At 35.8% G+C, this 22222-nt stretch overlaps 1 protein-coding gene across 1 annotated transcript in view; it reads left to right on the top strand.

The window, feature by feature from the left end:
* The window catches only part of LOC148938401 (uncharacterized), a gene marked incomplete at both ends in the record, with an annotated part of 116538 nt that overhangs the window by 46723 nt on the left and 47593 nt on the right, over positions 1-22222 (top strand). The window contains 5 exons of the mRNA XM_089107823.1: positions 1901-2469; positions 8008-8291; positions 10227-10574; positions 16807-17154; positions 20810-21157. Coding sequence (XP_088963949.1) covers positions 1901-2469; positions 8008-8291; positions 10227-10574; positions 16807-17154; positions 20810-21157 — 1897 coding nt within the window. The remainder of the gene's footprint in view (positions 1-1900; positions 2470-8007; positions 8292-10226; positions 10575-16806; positions 17155-20809; positions 21158-22222) is intronic.

Raw genomic sequence — 22222 nt, 5'->3', positions numbered from 1 at the left:
ATAATTCTAATGATTTGTAGTCAATAATCCTGTGATTTATGTGCTGATTTAGTGATTTTTTTCAAGAATATAGTTTTTTTTACCGGGTGGCAATCCTGGTTCCGACCAGGGTTGTGACTTATGAAATAATAATATTTTTACCTTTTTACCTAAGCTTATTTTCATCATTTTCGCCTAGGTGTGGTTCAGGGAAAGAGAGAGGAAGGTAATTTGGTATAGGAAAAGAGTCTTATACTATTTGAGATATACTTCACGAGGGAAGGTGGAGCTTTGGAAACTGCGACCCAGGGCTCTGGGTTAATTTTTTAGAATAAGGGCATTGGTCTACTGACTCCCGAAATCTGTCAATGCTATGTGCATTGCAATCTTCAAGTTCCAGGTCACCAAATCTATTTTCCAGTGCAAGATTATATTCTCTCTGCAGAGCCTTGCTATGAAACTTTCGACATCGAACTTTTAACATTGTTTCGGGTTTTTATTGCAACCTTCAGATTCAGTTTACACTCAGCCATCACAAGTTGGTCTGAGAAGCAGTCTGTGCCGTGGTATGTTCTGACATCTTCAAGGCAACATCTCTGTTTACTTTTAAATATGTGGTGTGTTTGGTTCTTGGTTCTGCCATTGGGAGAATTCAAAGTATATTTATGAATCGTCTTGTACGTAAATAATGTACTTCCGACAATTAATTCATGGGTAGCGAAAAGCCAATGAGAAATGTTCCATTTCGCTCAATTCACCGCGTTCATGTGCGCCAATCACCGTGGGTGCGTATTGGGCATCACTTCCAATCTTCGCATGAAAGTGCCCACATTTTACCCGAAGATCGTTTCAGTGGACATTTTGAGCAACATCGTTCAAGGACTGGTAGGAAGAATCTTTTTATTCGCTCGCTTCTCTAGTGGGAGCATACACCGCAATAATAATCCTCTTCTCAACAGTATTAACAAATCGTTCTCGCGAGATGGGGTTACTGACGGGCTCCCAATCTGAGAATGATTTCCTAGCTCCCTTATCGACCGCAAGGGCCATTCCACCAGTTTTCACCCTTTTTTTTCAATAAAATAACAGATGCTAATTTTCGCAATCGGCAATCCCAAGTGCATGAATGTTCGTCTTTGATAGGGCAGCAATCTCAATATGCTAATTTTTAAGGGCCTCCATGACACTATTCGCCCTGCCACACTATGTTTCCTGGATCAAAACTCTTAAGTTCCAGAATCTGATTCAGATAAAGTCGTTAAAAATTGTTTCATGGGGCTCGTAGCATTGGTCATCATTAGGTCAGTCTGATTTCCGAGGTCATTTATTGCTGCTAATAACTAACTTTTCATAGTGACAGTTTATCAGCCTCCCGACCAACCCTTGACACTTTACACGGATTTGGGACCGTCAGCTGCGGTCCGAGAGAGCCAAAGGGAAAATCTTGGTAATCTCTCTGGCGCACATCAGATTGGGCTTAAATTAGTTTAAGTCCAATCTGCTACTCTTTTTACTTGAGGGGGAAACTAACAAAAAAAAACAGTTTTACAATGCGTCAATGAATGAACAACTTGAGTGGTCGGGGATATATCATGCAAGTACCGCTATTTTGAATAAAAAACTACTTAACAAAAAGAAAGAATTTTTAGTTGCATATTCTTAATCTTCAAGAAAGGGTGGGGGGGGGGCAAGTAGGAACAGATTTTTTGAATTAAAACTGTCCTTTTTATTACAAGTGTAAACAAATTCAGTTTTGTTGCATATTCTCGGTCTTCAAGTATGAGGAGGGGTGATACGTGGTGTCACTTAATGGGTATAAATAAATTACAGGCCAGCTTGTGGTAGTTTTTGGAAACCTGTGAAATCAAAATTAAATCTCTTTTAGAATTGAAATTTTCAGCTAAAACCTTTCCTTTTCTAGGTGGTACCAACAAGTTTATGGTAATGGCAATGCTTACCCGCCTCTAAATCTGCCCAATTTCGGGACTTATGGCTACGGTGAAACTGATTATTCTCATATTGCGCCATATCAAATGGAGCAAATAAGGCAAACCGAAGCACCGCAGAAAATAGAGACACCAAACTATTCCCGAGTTCCTCCTTCTGAAGCGATCAATATAACAATCCCGAAGCATCTTAAAAAAGATCCAGATTACCAAGAATGGGAAACAGACAAGTTTAAAAAATATGCTGAACTTGAATCTAAGGGCTGGCCAAAGGATCATACTACTGTTATTCACGTAACCTGCAACAACCCAATGCCTGTGCCTCCTCAAAAACCAGTGCCACCACGAAAGAAAAGAAGATGGTTTCGACCAGGCTATAGGCCACCCCCGTTTCCACGTGAAATGAAGTTGAGAATGATTGATAAAGCTGCTCTCTCTGAAGTACAGTATTTGGATCTGGCTGGTGCAGACAAAATTTATCCACAAGATTTGTTCCCGAGGGAATTTGAAAGGCAAAATACCTCAGCGTTCTTTCATAATCAAGGTAATGCATTTTCTGATATTCATTAAAGACAAAAATAAAAATAAAATGAAGACGAATATGTATTTTGGTGCGTCCTGAGTTGGCAATTCTAGAATGTTTTGTTTTGAAAATCAATCTAAACAGCAAAATATATCAAAGTATATAGCTTCTCCTCTGTAAGGTCAAACAGGCCCTTAAATGCCAGTTTTTGTGAAAATCAAACACTGTTTGTCAAATATTTACTTAATGTGCTTTGACTAAGCTTCTGTGCTGAAATCTACATACTCAGAAATCCGCATGTACCAACTGGGATGGAAATCAAAAAGTTGTTTATTATTATCATTATTATTTTTATTTATGCACCTTAGTTCATTTTAGTTCAGGATAGTCAAGATGCGATCTTCTCCAAAGGAATGGACCCCAACGAGTACTGATAAAGAGGCAAAGAAGCCTGCAAGGGGGTGGGGGGAATAATAGAACATACATCGAAAGCTTAGCCACAGAAGCCAGACGAACTGCAGGTCGTGGAGTCAGTAGAACTGTGTAACTATCATAGGCAGCGCAATAGCGCTGCCTAAATAAAGAACGATGTTGGCACAATGTATTATTTGTTTTCTTGTTTTGGCAACAGGATGTACACACTGTTGGTCCTTGGGGATTGTTGACGGATCGTACACCCTGTTGATGAAAGTCAGAGATGGATCAAGCGTGATGTTGAGAAGAAACGATTCGAGACGGAGCAGTACATACTGTTTTCCAAGGGGGTTGGAGACAAAGCATACACACTGATTTCCAAAAGGAGTTGTATTTGGAGTATGCGCACCACTGACGAAGGTCTTTTTGAATGACCTTCAGTGCAAGACGTTTATATTCTTGAGTATGGGGGCTGGGAGAGGGTCAAATGTATCAACTTCGGTGCCTTCAATCTTAGAGATTGGAATTTCTTGCATGACTCTGATTTCAATCAGACAGTTCGTGATAACGAACTGTAAGTAAGGAGCGATGCGACTCAATAGTAATCGAAACTCTAAAAAGTGGAATTTTGATATCAATGCTTATAGCAAAAGCATCGGCTTATTATAATGATTCAAAATATAGAAGATTCATTAATTTTAGTTTTACCCATCGAAGGCTATGAGCCCGGGAAAATTTGAATGATTTTCGAAAAAAGGGGAAATCACCCCCTAAAAGTTAATGCATCTTAAGGAAAATCACCCCATCAGAATCAGCATATCAGAAAGCCCTACTATAGAGGTTTCAAGCTCCCATCTTCAAAAATGTGGGATTTGCAGTTTTTGCCAAAAGAAAGATTACGGATGCGTGTTTATTTGTTTTGTTTTTTTGTTTTTTTTTTCCAAGGGTGGTTGTATTGAACCAGAGATCATAGAATATCGGGAGAGAGCTCATTCGAACGGAAATAAAAAGTTCTACGCCGTTTTTTTTTCGCCAATGTATTTCGATTAATATTTTGAGATTGTCATTTTGTTCAGTATAGTTGAAAGGTCTAATAGCTATGCTTTTAGAGACAAAATGACCCCCCCCCCCCTCCCAAAACCCCTGGGGAAATGTCTTTCAGCTATGAAATTTGCCCGTTGTTTACGTATAGTGTTTGTTATTGGGAATAATGCATGCATTTTTGGGGTGGGGCGGGGGGTTTAATTTTTTACTGGGGGATTTTCCATGGAGAATGAAGTTTATGGGGGGGGGGGTGAACATTTCAGGGGAAATTTTGCACTGTGGGAATTTGCCAGAATTTCTATACGAAGTTCCTTTTATTTGTCTTACTTTCTCTTTGTTGATTCAATTTTAGACGTGGAGATGTTAATGGTAATTGAACGAGGTAAATTTTCACTGGGATTGAATTGTCTAGGGGTCTTCCTATGGAGGGAGATCCAAATATCCCGGCATTATTTAAAAAAACAATAAGAAATTAAATAAAAACAAGTTTTTGCAACTGAAGGTAAGGAGTAACATTAAAACTTGAAACGAACAGAAATTATTACTTATACGAGGGGGATGCCCCCTCCTCAATACCTTGCTCTTTATGCTAAAGTTTGACTTTTTGTCGTAGTTTTTCAAGAACGACTCTTGAAAAACGAGGGTCGATTAATTAGAACAATAAGAATTTGTTTTACAGTACTTAAAACTTTAGCGTGAAGAGCGAGTATCGAGGAGGGGGCAACCCAATAATTTTTGTTCATTTTAAGTTTTAATGTTTCTTTTTACTTTCAGTTGAAAATACTTGCTTTTTATTTAATAACTGTAGGCCTACTGTATCCACCCTTGCATTAAATTATATTCATAAAATCTCGGTTTTATCTGACTAATGTTTCGTTGAATGTGCTTGAGCTAAGTAGTGTAGAGTTTAACGGAATTGAGCATCAGCTTGAGCTAATTAGGGTTAAATTCAATGAAGATTGAGTTAAATGGGAGTTGAGTTAAGCGGGTTTGAATTTGATAAAATTTGAGTCAATTTGAGTAGGATTGATGTGAATGAAGGTTGAGTTCAGTTGCTGTTTCTATTATTAGTATGGATACACTCAGTAAGCTGAGTTGAGGATCAGGCCACTATTGCCTTCACAAACAAAAAATAGTATTAATAGTGGCTGGGCTCTTGGTACCCTCTTGGTTGTGATATTCTGAAATAGGGCTGTCTATTTCTTTTATTCCACTTTCTAAAAGAGCCTTCCAGCTTCAGATGTAACATTTGTCCATAAAAACGAAGGGAGAGTCACCCACCACTCATCAGCCGTTGTCGGATAGAGGCATTTGATTCAAGAACGAGTACTATCATGGAAACATTTTTCCCACCTTAGATTGTGCCTCAGGATATATTTTTTTGTACCCCGGTCGTTGCTTCTCATGTACAGGAGGATTGACTCCTTGGGTGATGATTTTGATGCAGGGCCAAAGACGTAGCGTACTCTCTCTTGATCGAAAGAGCTCTAGGACAGTGCATACGCTTGGTTAATTAAAGAGGGTTGGAGACAGAGGCCTCGTATTGTTTATCAGAGGTCGGGGACGGATTACCGGAGAAAGTCTGAGATGAAGCGTATCCCTTATTGACCCATAAGTCCCTGAAGTAATATTCAAAAATATTTCTAAATTTGGAGGTGGGGAGAGTTGGAAGGGCACGGGCCTAAGTCTTTTTTGGTCTTTCAAAGTACTCCTTTCAGAAGCAAACAGTACAAAAAATTAAATACAATTATGTAAGCTTAATTTGAACAAAGTATAGCATTCCATCTATGTATTAATATTTATTAATGGGAACTATTGCTTTAAACTACGAGCAGAAACAAAATAAGAGAGAGCAAGAAGAACATAGGAAACCAAGTCAAGTGTTTAAGAATTTTTGACCCAAGCCTCCTCTTTTTCCTAGGATTTCTGGATTTATTACGATGTTTACTAAATTTTTGATGCCCCATAAAAGCGTGCCCGATACGCAAGTTTGAAATATCATGTGAGTGGATTGATAAATGCAGCCAACTCTGTGATAAAAACTATTCCTTTTTTATACTTTTTTTTATAAGTAGAAATATGTTATTCCTTATTCTGAATAAGTGTGGTGTTTATTTTTTTTCAAAAGTAAACTTAGGAAAGTGCTGATCATTTTTGGACAGTTTTATATAATTAGGTTTGATAAAGGGGTTTTATATAATAATATAAGTCAATTTTTTAGACTAAAACCTAAGTTAACTCTACAAAAAGCCAGCGGGATTCTCAATATTTGAAAATTATTAATGACCAGTTGTATTCACAGTTTGAGGTGCCATTGTATTCACACAGAATAGTTTAACCATGAATAAGTGCCCTAGAATAGGTATGGTTGCGAAATGGGTCTATTTTAATACATTTAAGTAAATCTTATTTATTTAATTATATTTAATTAAATTTATAACAAATTTGAGATAATTTAATATAAGTAAATACATTTAAATAAATTTTACAAAATTAAATTTTTTCCTTTTTTATATATGTATATAAAATATCTGATTGCACGAAGCATTTGATTTGTAAGCTCTTCTCCCTCAAAGGCAAGCACGGGAGGGGAGTCCCTCCCCAAGTGCCGAAGATCAATTGGAGTCTGAATTAAAAACTAAATTTTCCTTCCCCCATATCCGTCATTTTGTTGCCCCCACTAGTGCTGCTGCTTGGTCATTGATGTTGGCATTGTTTTGCTTGTTTCTTGCACTAGACGAACCTGAAGGAAGAATTGAAAGAAAAATTCAGGAAGATAGGTGTGATTCACAATTTACGGGCTGCACTAATTCTTCCTTGGGATTTCAAGAAATTGTTAGTGATAAGCATGTTTACAAATACAAAATTGTTAAAGGTAGGCTGTTCTAATGTAAGAATATAAAATTAAGCAAATGGAAGCCGCATTGACTTTTCTCAGCCGCTGCTTTATGGATGGCTGCAAGCTTTTGAATCACGTCGTCGCTGATGCCGAGACTTGAATTTCGGACTTCACTTCAGAAACAAAACACCAACTAATGGAATAGAACGCTTCACATTTCCTCCTCTGTCCAAATAAAAAAAAAAGAAAGAAAAAGCCAAATAAATTATAAGCACCAGGAAGGTAACGGCAAAAAATTTTTTATTTTATGAAAAGGGCTTGAATTTCAACGGCGTCTATGTAGAAAACTAACCCAGGTATCAAGTAGTAAGTAAAAGAAAGTGTACTTTTTATCAGATATTAAAGTCATTTTACAATAACCTTTTAACTTTCCGAATGACTCTCGTGCTTTAAATCAGGTTTTAACAAAATTAAGAATTTTCAGAAAAGAAAATGGAAATTTTTTGAAGTTGCGGCGTAGAAAATAAAATACTGTACAAATAAACTGATCATTTGAAGCAATCTCATTGTCTACCCACCTGTATCAGCAAGAGTGACACCAAGGAATTTTTCCTGGGTGGGGATGAGGGTTTATATTACTAGAAGTTTTGTTTTTTTCAGGATTTAAGTGGGATTGTTTTTTATTTTCCTTTTATTGATTCGTCTTTGAAATGTATTCTTCCTCTAGCTTCTCGTGGCACCCATATGTAGTATATTTGATGACTATGCAAGTCATCATCACGGCTTAACTTCATTCTTTAGGTCGAACTTCTTAACAAGTATTAAATAGCTCTGCTTTATTTGTATTGACGTAATGTGGTTCAATACCGCTCTCTAGGGCTATAATGAAAGAAAGGTTGAGATGCCTAGGGTACGTTGTGCGGATTAAGGATGACAGATTGCCGAAGATTGTTCTTTTCGACCAACCGTCTAGGGATAAACGGAAAGCAGGTCGTCCTCGTCTGGGGTGGGGGGACGTCATAAAGAAAGATTTAAAGGAAATGGGAACTTCTTGAGAGGGTGTAAAAAGGGAGGCTTTGAATAGATTGGGATTGAGGAGGAGCGTGTTGGCTGTGTTGGCCCCGGTGGCTTGGTGCTGCGGTGAGTTGTTAGTAGTAGTAGTAGTTTACTGGCTGTCAGTTAATCTAGAGTGTAAAGAAATGTTTAGTATTTTTTCTTGTAACTTTTAATGTGGATGTGACTCTTTTGTGTTTCTTTCCTAGATTCCCGCTTGCCACTCGGATTCAATAAGGTGCCTCGTCCAAATCTTAAGTGGTTTAACCCGAATTTCAGAAGGCAGTTCTCAAGAGAAGAACGAGTAAAGAAAGAGGATAAAGAAGGAACTCACAGTAAAGAGGAGAAACCATGTGATAAAGTGGAATCAAACGGAAAAAATGAAGCTGAAGAAGTAAAAGAAGATGTAATTCGGATTCACAGTAAAGAGGAGAAACCATGTGATAAAATGGAATCAAACGGAAAAAATGAAGCTGAAGAAGTAAAAGAAGAGGTAATTCGGATTTGGAAAGGATTTTGGTCACGTTTTGTCGATCAAATGAGTTTTTTATTTGTAAAAGGAAATGGTCTAAAAAAATGATGTTCATCTGGTTGAGACACCATTGCCTACAGGGTGTATGAATTTTGAATTTCGATTTTTTTTTTTTAGCGTAGCTATATTTGTTTTTGTTTTTTTAGGTCCTGGGGTTGTGAATACACGAGTACAATGTCGAATACGCTCATAAGTGTATTTTTATTTCGAGTAGTAATGCAGGCTTAGGCTATTGAGATTCCTGCTTTTTGTTAAGTGTTATAGCATTTTTTTTCCGATTTCTTGAGGAAAACACCAAAAAAGTATTTTTCAAAATTTAAGAGCAATCTCTCCCTGTGCGTAAGTAGGAATGCTAGTAAATATGTCATATTTGAAAAGTTAGCGAGAAATTCCCCTTATTGCGTTTGGGACTTTGACATTTTATGTGCTTATAATTCAAAAACTACTAGTGCCCCTTGAAGTGCATTGATAACCGGCATGGTTTAAAAAAACTATTTGTACAGTGCTCGTTTGTTAGTATTGTTAGTTTGTTTATTCGTGTGTTTTTATTTTTCCTATTTATACGCTTTGTTGAATATATTGTGTTTTATGCCTCCCCCCTATTTTATAAAAAATATCTTGAAGAAAACAAAAGTGCTATTTTTTAGATATCTATTTTCGAAATCCTGATAAATTCAGTCAAACCATAGCATTTTTAGAGATCTCTGAATGCAGGAAATTAATGGGTGATGAGAAGAGAATTGCAATTTATTTCAGGAAATCTCGTACTTCAGCAATTTGTGAATATTTTTCTGGTCTTTTATATGTTTCAAAGCGAAATATACCAGTTCTCTTTTCCATTTACCAGAAACGTCAATGGCGTCAATTGGAGGGAGTTTTTTTGCCCTTCTCCTTTCTAACTTTTAATAATACATAATTTTTGTCTTTTCATTGAAAAATACATATTTGGTATTTTCTTTGAAAAAACAACGGCCGAATTAAGGGCTGGATTTTTTATAATTTCATTTTATAATAGAATGACTATCTATATAATTAGCTTGTCTTGTTGTTGTTGTTGATTTTTTAAGAAATTTCTCCCTCCTCCCTCTTGCTGAAATAATTTTTTGCGTACTTTCATGTACGTGACACGGAATATCTGGCTAATTTACATAAACTGTAAGGATATCAAAGATTCGTCGAAATACTACACGTTTCAATTAACAAAGAGTCTAAATTATTTCCCAGGTAGGCTTGATAAAATTTTCTTAAGTATTTCTTTAATTTATTAAGTGAATCCTGAATAAAATTCGACTATATTCTGATATATTCGAAGGAAATAGCTGGATATGTTGGTGGATAAGCTATATATATGTGGAAATAGCTAAGGAAATAGCTGGATAAGCTATATATATGTGGAAATAGCTAAGGAAATAGCTGGATATATATTCGAAGGAACCTGCGTAAAACTGAAGATGAAATAGCTGGATATGTTGGTGGATAAGCTATATATATGTGGAAATAGCTAAGGAAATAGCTGGATAAGCTATATATATGTGGAAATAGCTAAGGAAATAGCTGGATATATATTCGAAAAAACCTGCGTAAAACTGAAGATGAAATAGCTGGATATGTTGCTGAGAGTATGTCGCGAAACTATTTGTTGGTAAATAAAAAAAAAAAAAAATGTTTAAAAAATTCTATGTGTACATAGACAGGGTGTAAAGAGGGGGACTTTACATAGATTGGAATGAAGAAGAATGTGCTTAGCTCTGCTGTCCTGAGGCGGCTTGGTGCTGTAGCAAGTTTTTAGTAGTAGTAGTAGTAGTAAGACAAATATTTGGCTCGTCAATCGTAGCTTGGAGACTTTTAATATTTAGTGTTTTATTATTTTATGCGAGATACACTATTTCTTTTTAGAGGGAGTTACATGCTGTGCCTAACCAAGGATTAATAAACAAAAGGAAATGCGATGAGAATGACGACGATATTGGGCAACCCAAGGTGCAAAAACTGAAATCAAAGAAATCAATCGGAATCGTCATCAACAGAAATAATCGTTGGAAATTTCACCATGCTAAGACAAATAAAAGAAGAGAAATCAGGCATATTCCATCAATTTTGCAGTCAAATGTACCATTTGGATTTCGAAAAGACCCCGGAGAAGCTGTTCCGCCCTCTTTGTTAGCAATGCCGTTGCATAATGTTCGACCTCTACTTTTATCAGCACCAGTGCCTGATGTTTTCTCTCTCCCGCTCTATGATGAGGTAAAATTTCTGTTTCTAATAAAGCTACGAGTGATGAACTTAAACGGTGAAGGACATCAAAATAAATCCTTTGCCCAGTAGATTCACCTTAGGTCTATTCATTTCTGAAAACCGTGATTTCTGAAGATATATCTTTTGACTGTTTCAAAATGGTGAGGTTCCTTAAACACTAGGGGAAAAATGGGAATTCAATTGTTAATGAAAAAGACCTCCATGAGGTTTCATGCAGCTTTTTGGTTGTAGCGGGTGCTGACTTTAAGGGGGGTTTGCTACCTTAGAAGATCACCTTATCTCGTTCATTAGATAACCCATCTTAAGTTTATTCATGTTTAAAAACCCGAATTTCTAATTTTTTTCTTTTGGCTCTTTCAAAATTATTTATTTTTTGATGGTACCTCATTTTCATCAGTGTTGCCCTGTTGAATTGTCAAAATAATATTCAAAACTGCTTTGCTAAATTTGACAACGACTTTAGTCCATAAGAAACAGTCCCATAACTGGGGCAGCACCATATTGCTGTCTGTCTTACCACGTTTCTTCGTCAAAATAAGCAAAACAAATTATTTAAATTTGACGAAGCTATGCATTTGTAAAGAAAAAAAACAAAAAAAAAAAAAAACACCCGTTGGAAACTACACTTTTATAGTAAACCTATGCCTTCTTCTGGTGTTAGTTTTTGTTTGTTTTTATTGGCTGATTTTTCACCTATTTTTCTTTCTTTTTTGTAATTTGGTACCCGCTGCACACAATACAAACGCACAAACTGCATAATTGCGTATGGAGAAATTTTTATTTGAAAATTGAATTCCCAGCTTTTCTTTATTTTTAATTATATATGGTTGTGTAAGTTCCAACTGCAGCTTCATTTTAATTTTCATTACTACTTTATCAATCAATCAATCAATCAATCAATCAATCAATCAATCAATTTATTAATACTAAAAAAAAAACAATACAATTACAAACTTAAAATTTAAACACGCCCAAGAAGCTAAGCTTGTACAGGGCCAACAAAACAAATAAAACACTATTATAAAGCACTAGAAAAAAAAAAAAAAAAAAAAAAAAATTATATAATGTACATTTATTAAAATATGAGAAATAATAGGAGAAAATAGGAGAATTATTTTAAATATATTGAATGAAAAAAAAAAAAAAAAAAGGACAAAAATTTGTATAGAATGAAAAAAATTAATAAAAAAGGGGGAAAAAAAAAAAATGGAAAAACCCAGCGACAAATTGCCTTTGCAGAAAGAGATAGAGGGACATCAGGAGGGATGGAGTTCCATACTAAAATAGATTGATAAACAGGAGACCTCTGACCTGCTGTCGATGAACGCTTAGGTAAAATGAACCTGCGATAAGAGCTACGTAAAGAAGAAGAGTACCTACCTGAGCCTGACAGAAAGAAAAACTGCTGCAGAGATGGTGGGAGTCTACCTAGAAAAGCAGAATGTGCTAAATAAAGGTAACTTTTACCCACAATACGATCCAGCGGAGCTATTCCAGTATCATTATAAAGATCAGAGGAAGGGTAAAAACGAGGAAGAAGAAAAGTAGCCTTCACTGCCCTATTTTGGGCTCTTTAAAGTGAGCAGAGAAGAGATTTATTAGTACTACCCCAGACAGAACAGCAATAAGAAAGGTAAGGAAAAATAAAAGCATAATAAAGAGAAAGCATAAGATCAGGGGGAAGAAATGAGTTAACCCTATATAACATTGAAGATTGGCGGAGGACAAGGGAACGGGTATGAGTTATATGGGGTTTAAAGGAAAGAAAACAGTCAAGATACACACCAAGAAATTTCACTATAGTAGCTTGTGGTATAATATCATTCCCATAAGTCAGGATGGTTGGTTTCCCTGCGTCTCTCATACGATAAGGGGTTCTAAAGTGTACAATGGCACTTTTTTGGCTGTTGAGTCATACCAATTGACCAGCACCAATCTTTTACTTTATCAAGAAGACCTTGAGCTAGGGAAATGGCAGATGGCAGGTCAACTGCAGCAATGAAGAAGTTACTGTCATCAGAAAAAAGTATAGGGTGCACAAGGGGATGAAGACTATCAACAAGATCATTAATATAAATTAAAAACAAAAGTGGTCCTAGCACAGAGCCCTGTGGGACACCTTTCAAAACAGGCAAGGAAGAGGAAGAAGTACCATTAACCGAAAAATACTGAGATCTCCTTGAGAGGTTAGACCTAAACCATACAAGTGGGACTCCATGCACTCCAAATGAAGATAATTTAGACAAAAGAACAGAGTGAACGACCACATCAAATGCCTTTGAAAAGTCAAGAAATAGACCCAAAACACACAAGCCCTTGTCAAGATTAACACGCACAAACTCTGTTGCATCTGAAACTGCATGCAAGGTAGAGAAACTGGGACGAAAGCCATACTGATGGTTAGTTATGAGAGAATTACCTGCAGTCGTATTAGTACTAAATACAAATGAAGAGAGTCTACAATACACTACTTTTTCAACAACCTTAGAGATTACAGGAAGGAGAGAAATAGGTCTATAATTTTCAATTAGAGATGAATCACCTTTTTTGAACAAAGGTACAACATTACCAACCTTATATGAGTGAGGAAAAACACCAGAAGAAAGAGAGAGGTTAGTTATGTGTGAGATGGGGTTAGAAACAAACTGACAAATTTTTTTAAGAACATTACAGCTCAAACCAAAACCATCAACGGTACGGCTACTTGAAAGCTGAGAAATAATGTTAGAAATTTCGGTATCACTACATGGAAAAAGGAAAAATGACTTTTCTGCTAAGGGAAAACTACTTATTCGGCTGTAGGGTGGATTAGAAACTGAAGGAAGTGAGGTGAAATACGAATTGGCGGCGCGTGTTGAAGAATTTTCGTCCAATAAAGATACATCAGCTTCCTTGTACTGAAAAAAAGGGGAATGTTTGAGTTTCTTGCGGGAAAGATCTTCATTAACTACAGTCTAAATCTTCCACAAATTCCCCTTACACTCATCAATTTGACGCAAGAAACATAGCTTTTTGGCAGCACGTACTGAAGAAGTAAGCACATTTTTATAAAGTTTATACTTCAAAAGATCATCCTGTGTCTTACTTTTACATGCAGCCTTAAACAGAGACGCCTTCATATGTGTAGCATTGATCAGACCTCTAGACATCCATGGACATTTAGGTATGGAATTCCTTGGCCTCTTTCTAAGAGGAAAATGTTTATCCAACAGAGCTCCGATACGACACAAAAATAAACTCGTTGCACAATCAACATCATTAGCTTCAAGAACACTAGACCAATCATTACTCTGAAGACTATGTATTAAATTAGAAAACCTCAAATTCTAAAATAATTGTTTTGCTTGTCCTGCTGTTGTTTTCTGTTGTGCTATTGTTTTGCTGGTTGTGGCTCAAGGTTTATTTTACCCCTCTCCCCTTGCTAAGTTTTGCTTTTTAATATTTTCTCGATTATTTCTGACACTTCCAAAAACTTTCATTTTTTCAAATATGCCCCCTCCCACTAAAACAAAATATCTCTTTATATGAATGCGCTTAGAGCATTTCAACTTCTTAGAAGTTGACGACGGTGTCCGCTAAGCATTAGCTTTTCTTGGGGCTGAGCAGTAGGTCTCTGCTGTATCCTATCGTGTGAAACCGTGTAGTGTTATACCCTGTGGCGTCAATTGGGGGGCAGAGTATTTGTGCCTTCCCTACGTACCTCCTAGACTTTGAAATACATCTTTTAAGGGGGGATTTTAATTGAAAATTTTACTTTAAAGCAAGTTTGCCTTCCCCCCCCCCCCAGATTTCTGTGAATTGACGCCACTGGTTAGGTCATATACTTAAAAGAATTTTCAAGAAGAACAAATCTATCTAAGTGCCTAACATAGTTTTTGCGAATTACAATAATTATCTATTAAAGATCTAATTGTTTTGCAAGTGTTTGGTCCTAAGCTTGCTCGATATTGACAAACTAAATCTATCACTCCTATATCAAAGTGTAGTATAAACAGAGGTATACAAAATGCTGGCTTATTGTTGATATGTTCTGTACTAACCTCATTTCCTACCTTAACCGCAGCAGTGTTATTCTCGTGCATAGCACTAATCACTTCAATGTGTTTGTTTGTTGTATCAAAAAGAATTATATTTTCGCAAAAACTCTTCTATCAGCTGAAACGAACGCTTGCTCATAATCTATAAAATTAAGGACTAAAGGTGTTTGATGACTCAGGCACTTCTCAATTATTAATCTAAGAGTGAAAATTTGGTGAACACATCCTCTACCCTTCCTAAAACCGCATCGTTCTTCTCGTAAAAATTTGTCTACATCTTCTCTCAGTCTAAAAAGTATCATCATACTAAGTAATTTGCTACCTACAGAGACAAGGCTAAACCACACTCACTCTTATAACTTTTATTATACAAGGGTTGGAATTTTTTAGAGCTACTTTTTTGTAGTATTTCTGTGGAAAAAGACATTTAAACAATAATATCCCCCCGCCCTTCCACCTAGGTTTAAAAGTCTGTTTTGTATCTTCATTGAAAAGAAATTTGATAAAATTCTATCCCCTTTCCTTCCCACATTTTCACGAATTGCCGCCCCTGGCTTGGTGTTACAGCTGGAGCTTTTTCGAATGTTCTCTGTTTGTTGTAAGGAAGAAGATTAGGAAATATTTAATTTTGTACCTAATAAGTTATTACTGACCACTCTGCTAAGAAGGGTAATTGTTTTATTCTTCTTTTATTTTGATATCTCACTTTTCCGAGCATTCAAAAGAGAGAACTTGGAAAAAATTGATTATACAAAAATGCGACTACACACCACGTTCTCTAACTTTGTTATTCAATATTATGTCATGCCTTGAAAAAAAGGAAGAGAGATGAGATATTAATTCCTACATCTCCCCTCCTCCTGCACACATACCAATACCTGTATATGAGTGAAGGCCCACCGAGAGTTAGACATTTAGGCATTGAAATGCGGTCTTTCGGGCATGTGATACCCCCATCCCCCTGCACAATGTGCTTATAATTCAATAACTACTAGTGCCCCTTGAAGTGCATTGATAACCGGCATGGCTTAAAAAAACTGTTTGTACAGTGCTCAGTTTGTTTATTCGTGTGTGTTTATTTTCCCTATATATACGCTTTGTTGGATATATTGTGTTTTCTTGGATAAATTATAAAAAATATCTTGAAAAAAACAGAAGTGCTATTTTTTAGATATCTATTTTCGAAATCCTGATAAATTCAGTCAAACCATAGCATTTTTAGAGATCTCTGAAGGCAGGAAATTAATGGGTGATGAGAAGAGAATTGCAATTTATTTCAAGAAATCTCGTAATTCAGCAATTTTTGAATATTTTTCTGGTCTTTTATATGTTTCAAAGCGAAATATACCAGTTCTCTTTTCCATTTACCAGAAACGTCAATGGCGTCAATTGGAGGGAGTTTTTTTGCCCTTCTCCTTTCTAATTTTTAATAATACGTAATTTTGTCTTTTCATTGAAGAATACATATTTGGTATTTTCTTTGAAAAAACAACGGCTGGATTAAGGGCTGGATTTCTATAATTTCATTTTATAATAGAATGACTATCTATATAATTAGCTTGTTTTGTTGTTGTTGTTGATTTTTAAATAAATTTCCCCCTCCGCCCTCTTGCTGAAATAAATTTTTGCGTACTTTCATGTACGTGACCCGGAATATCTGGCTAATTTACATAAACTGTAAGGATATCAAAGATTCGTCGTATACTACATGTTTCGATTAACAAAGAGTCTAAATTATTTCTCAGGTAGGCTTGATAAAATTTTCTTAAGTATTTCTTAAATTTATTAAGTGAATCTTGAATAAAATTCAACTATTTCCTGATATATTCGAAGGAAATAGCTGGATATGTTGGTGGATAAGCTATATATATGTGGAAATAGCTAAGGAAATAGCTGGATATGTTTCTGAGAGTATGTCGTGAAACTATTTGTTGGTAAATAAAAAAAAAAAAAATTTATAAAATTCTATATGTGCATAGACAGGGTGTAAGGAGGGGGACTTTACATAGATTGGAATGAAGGAAGAATGTGCTTAGCTGTGTTGTCCTGAGGCGGCTTGGTGCTGCAGTGAGTTGTTAGTAGTAGTAGTAGTAAGACAAATATTTGGCTCGTCAGTCGTAGCTAGGAGCCCTTTAATATTTAGTGTTTTATTATTTTATGCGAAATACGCTATTTATTTTTAGGGGGAGTTACATGCTGTACCTAACCAAAGATTAATAAACGAAAGGAAATGTGATGAGAATGACGACGACATTGGGCAACCAAAGGTGCAAAAACTGAAATCAAAGAAATCAATCGGAATCGTCAACAACAGAAATAATCGTAGGAAATTTCACCATGCTAAAACAAATAAAAGAAGAAAAATCAGGCATATTCCATCAATTTTGCAGTCAAATGTACCATTTGGATTTCGCAAAGACCCCGGAGGAGCTGTTCCGCCCTCTTTGTTAGCAATGCCGTTGCATAATGTTCGACCTCCACTTTTATCAGCACCAGTGCCTGATGTTTTCTCTCTCCCTCTCTATGATGAGGTAAAATTTCTGCTTCTAATGAAGCTACGAGTGATGAACTTAAACGGTGAAGGACATCAAAATAAATCCTTTGCCCAGTAGATTCACCTTAGGTCTATTCATTTCTGAAAACCGTGATTTCTGAAGATATATCTTTTGACTGTTTCAAAATGGTGAGGTTTCTTAAACACTAGGGGAAAAATGGGAATTCAATTGTTAATGAAAAAGACCTCCATGAGGTTTCATGCAGCTTTTTTGGTTGTAGCGGGTGCTGACTTTAAGGGGGGTTTGCTACCTTAGAAGATCACCTTATCTCGTTCATTAGATAACCCATCTTAAGTTTATTCATGTTTAAAAACCTGAATTTCTAATTTTTTTTCTTTTGGCTCTTTCAAAATTATTTATTTTTTGATGGTACCTCATTATCATCAGTGTTGCCCTGTTGAATTGTCAAAATAATATTCAAAACTGCTTAGCTAAATTTGACAACGACTTTAGTCCATAAGAAACAGTCCCATAACTGGGGCAGCACCATATTGCTGTCTGTCTTACCACGGGGCTTCGTCAAAATAAGCAAAACTAATTAGTTAAATTTGACGAAGCTATGCGTTTGTAAAAAAAAAAAAAAAAAAAAAAATCAAATACCCGTTGGAAACTGCACCTTTATAGTAAACCTATGCCTTCTTCTGGTGTTAGTTTTTGTTTGTTTTTATTGGCTGATTTTTCACCTATTTTTCTTTCTTTTTTGTAATTTAGTGCCCGCTACACACAATACAAATGCACGAACTGCATAATTGCGTATGGAGCAATTTTGATTTGAAAATTGAATTCCCAGCTTTTCTTTATTTTTAATTATGTATGGTTGTGTAAGTTCCAACTGTAGCTTCATTTTAAATTTCATTAGTACTTTAAAACCTCAAATTCTAAAATAATTGTTTTGCTTGTCCTGCTGTTGTTTTCTGATGTTGTCCTGCTGTTGTTTTCTGCTGTTGTCCTGCTGTTGTTTTCTGTTGTGCTATTGTTTTGCTGGTTGTGGCTCAAGGTTTATTTTACCCCTCTCCCCTCGCTAAGTTTTGCTTTTTAATATTTTCTCGATTATTTCTTACACTTCCAAAAACTTTAATTTTTTCAAATATGCCCCCTCCCACTAAAACAAAATATCTCTTTATATGAATGCGCTTAGAGCATTTCAACTTCTTAGAAGTTGACGGCGGTGTCCGCTAAACATTAGGTTTTCTTGGGGCTGAGCAGTAGGTCTCTGCTGTCCCCTATCGTGTGAAACCGTGTAGCGTTATACCCTGTGGGGTCAATTGGGGGGCAGAGTATTTGTGCCTTCCCTACCTACCTCCCAGACTTTGAAAGACATCTTTAAAGGGGGGATTTTAATTGAAAAATTGACTTTACAGCAATTTTGCCTCCCCCCTCAGATTTCTGTGAATTGACGCCACTGATGAGGTCATATACTTAAAGGAATTTTCAAGAAGAACAAATCTATCTAAGTGTCTAACATAGTTTTTGTGAGTTACAATAATTATCTATTAAAGATCTAATTGTTTTGCAAGTGTTTGGCAGTAAGCTTGCTAGATATTGACAAACTAAATCTATCACTCCTATATCAAAGTGTAGTATAAACAGAGGTATACAAAATGCTGGCTTATTGTTGATATGTTCTGTACTAACCTCATTTCCTACCTTAACCGCAGCAGTGTTATTCTCGTGCATAGCACTAATCACTTCAATGTGTTTGTTTGTTGTATCAAAAAGAATTATATTTTCGCAAAAACTCTTCTATCAGCTGAAACGAACGCTTGCTCATAATCTATAAAATTAAGGACTAAAGGTGTTTGATGACTCAGGCACTTCTCAATTATTAATCTAAGAGTGAAAATTTGGTGAAAAAAGACATTTAAACAATAATATCCCCCCCCCCTTCCACCTAGGTTTCAAAGTCTATTTTTGTATCTTTATTGAAAAGAAATTTGATAAAATTCTTTCCCCTTTCCTTCCCACATTTTCATCAATTGCCGCCCCTGGCTTGGTGTTACAGCTGGAGCTTTTTCGAATGTTCTCTGTTTGTTGTAAGGAAGAAGATTAGGAAATATTTAATTTTGTACCTAATAAGTTATTACTGACCACTCTGCCAAGAAGGGTAATTGTTTTATTCTTCTTTTATTTTGATATCTCACTTTTCCGAGCATTCAAAAGAGAGAACTTGGAAAAAATTTATTATACAAAAATGCGACTACACACCACGTTATCTAACTTTGTTATTCAATATTATGTCATGTCTTGAAAAAAAATGAAGAGAGATGAGATATTAATTCCTACATCTCCCCTCCTCCTGCAAACTTACCAATACCTGTATATGAGTGAAGGCCCACCGAGAGTTAGACATTTAGGCATTGAAATGCGGTCTTTTGGGCATGTGATACCCCCATCCCCCTGCACAATGTGCTTATAATTCAAAAGCTACTAGTGCCCCTTGAAGTGCATTGATAACCGCCATGGCTTAAAAAAATTGTTTGTACAGTGCTCAGTTTGTTTATTCGTGTGTGTTTATTTTTCCTTTTTATACGCTTTGTTGGATATATTGTGTTTTATGCCTCCCCCCGTAAATTATAAAAAATATCTTGAAAAAAACAAAAGTGCTATTTTTTAGATATCTATTTTCGAAATCCTGATAAATTCAGTCAAACCATAGCATTTTTAGAGATCTCTGAATGCAGGAAATTAATGGGTGATGAGAAGAGAATTGCAATTTATTTCAGGAAATCTCGTACTTCAGCAATTTGTGAATATTTTTCTGGTCTTTTATATGTTTCAAAGCGAAATATACCAGTTCTCTTTTCCATTTACCAGAAACGTCAATGGCGTCAATTGGAGGGAGTTTTTTTGCCCTTCTCCTTTCTAACTTTTAATAATACATAATTTTTTTCTTTTCATTGAAAAATACATATTTGGTATTTTTTTTTTGAAAAAACAACGGCTGGATTAACGGCTGGATTTCTATAATTTCGTTTTATAATAGAATGACTATCTATATAATTAGCTTGTTTTGTTGTTGTTGTTGATTTTTTAAGAAATTTCTCCCTCCTCCCTCTTGCTGAAATAAATTTTTGCGTACTTTCATGTTCGTGACCCGAAATATCTGGCTAATTTACATAAACTGTAAGGATATCAAAGATTCGTCGTATACTACATGTTTCGATTAACAAAGAGTCTAAATTATTTCTCAGGTAGGCTTGATAAAATTCTCTTAAGTATTTCTTTAATTTATTAAGTGAATCTTGAATAAAATTCAACTATTTCCTGATATATTCGAAGGAAATAGCTGGATATGTTGGTGGATAAGCTATATATATGTGGAAATAGCTAAGGAAATAGCTGGATATGTTTCTGAGAGTATGTCGTGAAACTATTTGTTGGTAAATAAAAAAAAAAATATTAAAAAAATTCTATATGTGCATAGACAGGGTGTAAGGAGGGGGACTTTACATAGATTGGAATGAAGGAAGAATGTGCTTAGCTGTGTTGTCCTGAGGCGGCTTGGTGCTGCAGTGAGTTGTTAGTAGTAGTAGTAGTAGTAAGACAAATATTTGGCTCGTCAGTCGTACCTAGGAGACCTTTAATATTTAGTGTTTTATTATTTTATGCGAGATACATTATTTCTTTTTAGGGGGAGTTACATGATGTACCTAACCAAGGATTAATAAACGAAAGGAAATGTGATGAGAATGACGACGACATTGGGCAACCCAAGGTGCAAAAACTGAAATCAAAGAAATCAATCGGAATCGTCATCAACAGAAATAATCGTAGGAAATTTCACCATGCTAAGACAAATAAAAGAAGAGAAATCAGGCATATTTCATCAATTTTGCAGTCAAATGTACCATTTGGATTTCGAAAAGACCCCAGAGGAGCTGTTCCGCCCTCTTTGTTAGCAATGCCGTTGCATAATGTTCGACCTCCACTTTTATCAGCACCAGTGCCAGATGTTTTCTCTCTCCCGCTCTATGATGAGGTAAAATTTCTGTTTCTAATAAAGCTACGTTGAACTTAAACTGTGAAGGGCATCAAAATAAATCCTTTGCCCAGTAGATTCACCTTTGGTCTATTCATTTCTGAAAACCGTGATTTCTGAAAATATATCTTTTGACTGTTTCAAAATGGGGAGGTTTCTTAAACACTAGGGGGAAAATGGGAATTCAATTGTTAATAAAAAAGACCTCCATGAGGTTTTATGCAGTTTTTTGGTTGTAGCGGGCGTAGACTTTAAGGGGGGTTTGCTACCTTAGAAGATCACCTTATCTCGTTCATTAGATAACCCATCTGAAGTTTATTCATGTTTTAAAAACCCGATTTTCTAATTTTTTTTCTTTTGGCTCTTTCAAAATTATTTGTTTTTTGGTGGTACCTCATTTTCATCATAGTTGCCTTGTTGAATTGTCAAAATAATATTCAAAACTGCTTAGCTAAATTTGACAACGATTTTAGTCCATAAGAAACATTTCCATAACTGGTGCAGCACCATATTGCTGTCTGTCTTACCACGTTGCTTCGTCAAAATAAGCAAAACTAATTAGTTAAATTTGACGAAGGTATGCGTTTATAAAAAAAAAAAAAAAAAAACACCCGTTGGAAACTACACCTTTATAGTAAACCTATGCCTTGTTTTTTTTTTTTTTTTTTTTTTTTTTTTTTTTTTTTTTATTCCAATGTTCATGGCGCCAGGTACTTCAAGTATCTGATATGCCGCTATTCATTCACCTTGTTCAATGGCCTCGAGGTTTTAAATGCCTATTGTACCTTCTTTTGAAGGTGTCAACAGAGGGATTTTCAGGGATAATATCCCCAGGAAGATCGTTCCAGATAGAAATGCAACGCCGGATGAAGCTGTTCCTCAAGTACTCGGTTTTCGGCGTATCCTCCTTTAGATAATTGGACCGAGTTGTGTGCCTTCGTGTCTGCCTTGTCGGCTGGAGAAAGGGGGGCACAATTCGAGAGAGCTCGTCTGAGGGAGGCGAATTCATGTATTTGTAGGAAACAGCGATCGACGCTACATCAAACCTTTGATTTAGAGGTTGGA

This window comes from Artemia sp. Qi Xiang Cuo, unplaced genomic scaffold (genome assembly GCF_049724085.1).
Source record: "Artemia sp. Qi Xiang Cuo unplaced genomic scaffold, ASM4972408v1 HiC_scaffold_3357, whole genome shotgun sequence".
In the NCBI taxonomy this organism is placed as follows: Eukaryota; Metazoa; Arthropoda; class Branchiopoda; order Anostraca; family Artemiidae; genus Artemia; species Artemia sp. Qi Xiang Cuo.
The sequence above is the reverse complement of the archived record's forward strand: the minus strand, read 5'-3'. Positions and strand labels throughout refer to the sequence as shown.